Below are 5004 nucleotides of genomic sequence, written 5' to 3' on the forward strand. Positions count from 1 at the left end.
GTCGGTTGAGAGCGGGAAGTCCAACGCCTTCGCAAGCTGCAGCCACGACTGTGTGCACATTTGCGCTTCGAACGTGTTGTCGCCGAGGCTTTATCGTCCTTCAAAGACGCGCTTAGCCTCAGAGTTGGCTCGCTCGCTCAGCACCGACGTGGCCGGGATCGAGAGGTAGTCCATCGCAATCGATTCCACGATCTCGACCTCCTCGTCCGACATTTCGAGAATGATTACTAGTACCAAAAAAGGTACGTTTAATCTTGCAGTATGTATGCTACGGTGGTTGCCAATCATAAATTACTGGAGCCACTGTTCCATCGGCTCCACGGTTCGAGCCGGACCGTGGGGACTACTACTAGTAGTAGTAGTCCCCATGATGCGCTGTTTTGGGCCATCCAAGCAACGACCAACTAGATGCAGCGACGGAATCGTACATTTCTCGATGCTCGTTCAGCGACGCAGCAAGTAAGCATCCTTGACCGTCCCAGTCATCGTTAATTATTGGTTGTTGAAATATAGATGTCCTGCCGTCCTGGTTCGATCGGAGGCCGCACGCGCTCGTGAGGCATGGCCAGCGTCAAGCAAGGAGCGTTCGTGGTCGTGATTCGGGATGGCGCGAGGGACCAGGTAGCGCGCACACCAAGGGTCGTCTCGGAGAGCATTGAGCGACGCGTCATATGATGGCACCAGATGCAGTCGTGGGGTAGTTGCTTCCTTGACCGCGAGCGCAGCAAGCGCTAATTATTATAGTTGTCGGCGCTGTCCTCGGGCACGCACGCATCAGCACTGATAGCATCGCTGGTGATCAAAGACGGCGTTTGCCTTTGCACATCGAAGCGTGTCGTCTCTTCTCGAGTAGCCACACAGGCTGTTTTGATGTGTTGCCAGATGGTCGGCCGAATCGCAACCGAGGAATGATGGTCTGCAACGTTGTCGTCGTCGAACCAAATATAATTTTTCACTTTTCAGTTCACACCAGAAATGCGGCAACTGCTACTGCTTGCACTCCTTCTCCTCACGGCTGTGGATGCTACCAACGTCTCGTCGGCTTGCCAAGTGTGCGCCTCCACGGGTCGGTGCCTCAACGCCGGTCCCAACGGCGATGCCGGCAAGTACTGCGGCGTCCTTCTTGACAAGGCGGCACTGGCATCCCAAGCTTGCTGCTGCTCGATCGCGCAGATTTGCCCGACGCCGAGCCAAGGCGCCGTGTGTGACTGCGCCGGCGTCAAGACGGCGCCCCCGGAGAAGGCCTCTTACGACTACACGTGGGTCACTATCGTCGGGTCGGGTGTTGGTACATTTCTCATTTGTAATCTTTGCGGCGTCTGCTTGGCCTGGATTGGCACGGCCTACCAGTCGTACACAGAGCGCAAGGCTGCCAAGCGGCTCGAGCGAGCGAAGCGGCAGCGCGAGCTCGACGCGCAAGCCGCGCAGGAGCGGGCCGAGGCTGCGATGCCACAAACCGTGATTGTCTCCGAGATCCCCGTGTCCACCGCCATGTACGTAGCCCAATCGACGCCTGTGTATGCTGGCGTCTCGAAGTAAAAACGGACGATGCTACTGCTGTGTTTAAGGATAACATAGTGATCGTGTAAGAAACGACCACGTTCCGACGTGGGCAGATCACCCATGGGAACTTCTTTGTTGATAGTGACTCTCTTGCTCTACTGCACGAGCTAGTCGTGACGCTGTCGATCGATGGGAAGGGGACAGTAACAGCGGTGTGTGGAGGACCCAGCTGCAGATACCAGCGAGAGCCCATCATGCATCATGACACAGTGCCCAACGACCCGAACTCCCAGCGGCAGCACTAGGCGACATTCCGAAGGAGAAAAATGTCATATTGTGCATCATCATCCTAGGGCTGCATGGCGGTACACTAAAACGTTCGGCGACTACCCGTTAAATTGTGGGACTATAACACATGTGTGCCTGTTAAATCGAAGCAAGAGAAGAGAAGAAGGAGGAAGTTCGATATGACGTGGCGATCTCGTGCAAGCGGTGCTGTGCGCGCGGCAATTGTGCAACATGCTCTTGTTTTCATGCTGGGTTTTGTATACCTTATAAACGTGCCAATAACCTCGAATTTCTACCAATGAACGAGCGCAAAACCATTGTAGCCAATGCGGGTGTTGCACTGCACGAACGCAACACCCGCACTGGTCAGTATGGCTCGCTCACGCTGTGTTTTGGCCAATTAGAATCGTTGGCGCCGAGTCCAGAGAGCTGGGCATTGAACTCGAGCGTTTATTCGAGTACTCGTGGAGAACATATACCCAGCAATGTGTGCTTGCGCAATGATGCTGCTACCGGGGTACCTTTTCTCGATAGTAATGCCTTGTGTACGATCCGATATGGCGGCTCGTAGAGTCTCTAGATATCACAGCCCTACTGTAGCTTATAGATCGTGACGACTTTCTCGAGCACCATATACTGCTTCTTTTATCACGAGGATTGCGAGGCCGTAGCTCGGTCGATGCGTGTGGCAGGGCTGACATCAACCCGTGGAATCGATCTAGGCACCGACCACTGAAGAGCGACAATGTACTGTCCGTCATGCCCTAATGGATCGCGGCTTCCTATGAGCGGCAATAAAGCAAGCTCACTCGCGCTCTATGTCGCCAAGTGCCAGTGTGCAGAAGCGCCAAAACGCTTGCGCGAAGATCGCGATCCGAATTATTTCTTTAAGACCAATGCGGGTGTCGCATTTGGCCAAATGCGGGTGGCTAACGACAGTGTTAGAGCGATTTCAGACCAATGCGCGAGCGGGATTCCACCCACCACCTAATTGGTACTCCCCGAATGAATGGCGACGCTCTCTATAGCGTCGAGCTTGTTTTCTCGCTCGACTGCGCCAGCATGTAAGACTTTTTTCAAAATTGGTCATTTCCGAATACGGTGTACCGTATTATTGAGGCTCTCTTGCAGTACCGGTAGACGCGCGGCGTGGGACTAGGCTGTTTTGGGTCATCCAAACAACTACCAACGAGAGGCAGCTTTGTCATGCCTTTCTTGATGTCCGTTTAGCGACGCAGCAAGATCGTCCCTGTCGGCGTTACTTATTTGCTGTTGAATATTCCGTGCAATTATAAAGATATGGAGGACTTCCAACTATTGCGCTCATGGGGCGTGCGTCTAGCGAGGAGCGTTTATGGTCGCGAATAGGGGTGGTGCGAGGGAACAGGTACCCGACCCCAAGGGTCGTCTCGTAGAGCCTTGAGCGACGCGTCGAACGATGGCACGACGGCGCGACGAGCCAAGCGGCGGACATGCAGTCATGTGATTGTAGCTGCCTTGACCGCGAGCATCAGCGCTGATAGTATCGCTGGTGATTAATGACGCCATTGCACATCGAAGCGTGTCATCTCTTCTCGAGTGAGTACTAGTACCCGTAGCCACACAGGCTGGTTTGATGTGTTGCCAGATGGTCGGCCGAATCGCAACCGAGGAATGATGGTCTGCTACGTTGTCATCGTCGAACGCTCCCGAACATGACACTTTTCAATTCACGCCAGAATGCGTTCACTGCTAATACTGCTTGCACTCCTTCTCCTCACGGCTGTGGATGCTACCAGCGTCTCGACCACAGCGCCCATTGCATCGGCTTGCCAAGTGTGCGCCTCCACGGGTCGGTGCCTCAACGCGGGTCCCAACGGCGATGCCGGCAAGTACTGCGGCGTCCTCCTCGACAAGGCGGCGCTGACATCCCAAGCTTGCTGCTGCTCGGTCGCGCAGATTTGCCCGACGCCGAGCCAAGGCGCCGTGTGTGACTGCGCCGGCGTCAAGACGGCGCCCCCGGAGAAGGCCTCGTACGACTACACATGGGTCATTGTCGTCGCGTCGACGGTTGGTCCATTCTTCCTCTTTGCTCTTTGCGCTGTCTGCTTGGGCTGGATCGACTCGTGCAGCCAGTGTTGCGCGGAGCGTCGGCAGCGCAAGGTCGCCAAGCAACGCGAGCGAGCGAAGCGGCAGCGCGAACGCGACGAACAAGAGCGGGCCGAGGCCGCGATGCCACAAGCCGTGATTGTCTCTGAGATCCCCGCGCCCACTGCCTTGTACGTTGCCCAAGCGACGCCTGTGTATGCTGGCGCCTCAAAGTAAGAACGGGCGATTTGACTTCTGTATTTAAGGGCAACGTGGTTTTGACACAAATCGCAGACTGTATTTTGGACTCTGGTTCTTCTAGTCCTGTACTCTAGTGTACGAGCTCGTCGTTGACGCGGTCGATTGATGTGGAATAATGGCACTGTAATACCGGTGGCTCGAGGATCCAGCAGCAGATACCCACGACAGTCGTATCATACATCGTGAGGCAGTGCCCAATTGCCAGATCTAGTAGCGATAGTCCATAGGAGAAAAATGTCATATTGTACATCGTCATCCTGGGCTTCAAGGCGTCAACACTGTTCGTGCCTGAGTCCTCAGGGATTGCTAGATTGTCGTCGTGACACGGTAACCGCAACACTCGTGTGCTGTCAACATACGAAGACCGTGTCCTTCCGGCAAGTACAAAAACATGTCGCGCGCCTCTGGTTACAGCGTCAGCGGATTTTTCAAACATGCACCTTGGTCCCTACTTAGTAGATCATGCGGCTGTACAGTGTCTGCACGTGGGGGTGTCGTCCGGCACAATGATGGTGCGCGCGGTGAGTCGCTCCCGCAATGAGACATGATTCTCGAGCAAGCAACGCCCCATATTTCCGATTTAGTTGTTGTTGAACTGAGTTATTTTCTTTTGTTGTTGAACTGAGTTATTTTCCGATTTAGTTGTCGTTCAGCTGAATCAGACGGATGCCGAGGAATGATGGGCGGGTATGTTGCAGTCCCGTAGCAAAACCATCACGCTCACTTTTCAAATCGCATCCATGACAACGCAACAACTCCTCCTACTGCTGCTGCTTCTCGCCACAGTTTGCAGCGCGGCTGCGAACACGACGACACCGACACCGACACCGACTCTCTCTGCCTGCCAAGAGTGTGCCAACACTGGCCGGTGCCTCGCGGCCGGCT

General features: G+C 54.8%; 2 protein-coding genes across 2 annotated transcripts; both read left to right on the plus strand.

Annotated features, from left to right (window-relative positions):
• Positions 1 to 962: 962 nt before the first annotated feature.
• Positions 963 to 1539, plus strand: SPRG_16951 (hypothetical protein; the record flags this gene model as incomplete). Its single annotated transcript, XM_012356246.1, has 1 exon — positions 963 to 1539. The coding sequence occupies exon 1, from the start codon at positions 976 to 978 to the stop codon at positions 1537 to 1539; it is 564 nt and encodes a 187-aa protein (XP_012211636.1). The 5' UTR covers positions 963 to 975.
• Positions 1540 to 3510: 1971 nt separating this feature from the next.
• On the plus strand, positions 3511 to 4171 carry SPRG_16952 (hypothetical protein; the record flags this gene model as incomplete). The annotated part of the gene is made up of 1 exon (XM_012356247.1): positions 3511 to 4171. One exon carries the CDS (start codon positions 3511 to 3513, stop codon positions 4093 to 4095), a length of 585 nt encoding a protein of 194 aa, XP_012211637.1. The 3' UTR covers positions 4096 to 4171.
• Positions 4172 to 5004: the final 833 nt, after the last annotated feature.

Source organism: Saprolegnia parasitica (genome assembly GCF_000151545.1).
Source record: "Saprolegnia parasitica CBS 223.65 unplaced genomic scaffold supercont2.411, whole genome shotgun sequence".
NCBI lineage: Eukaryota > Oomycota > Saprolegniomycetes > Saprolegniales > Saprolegniaceae > Saprolegnia > Saprolegnia parasitica.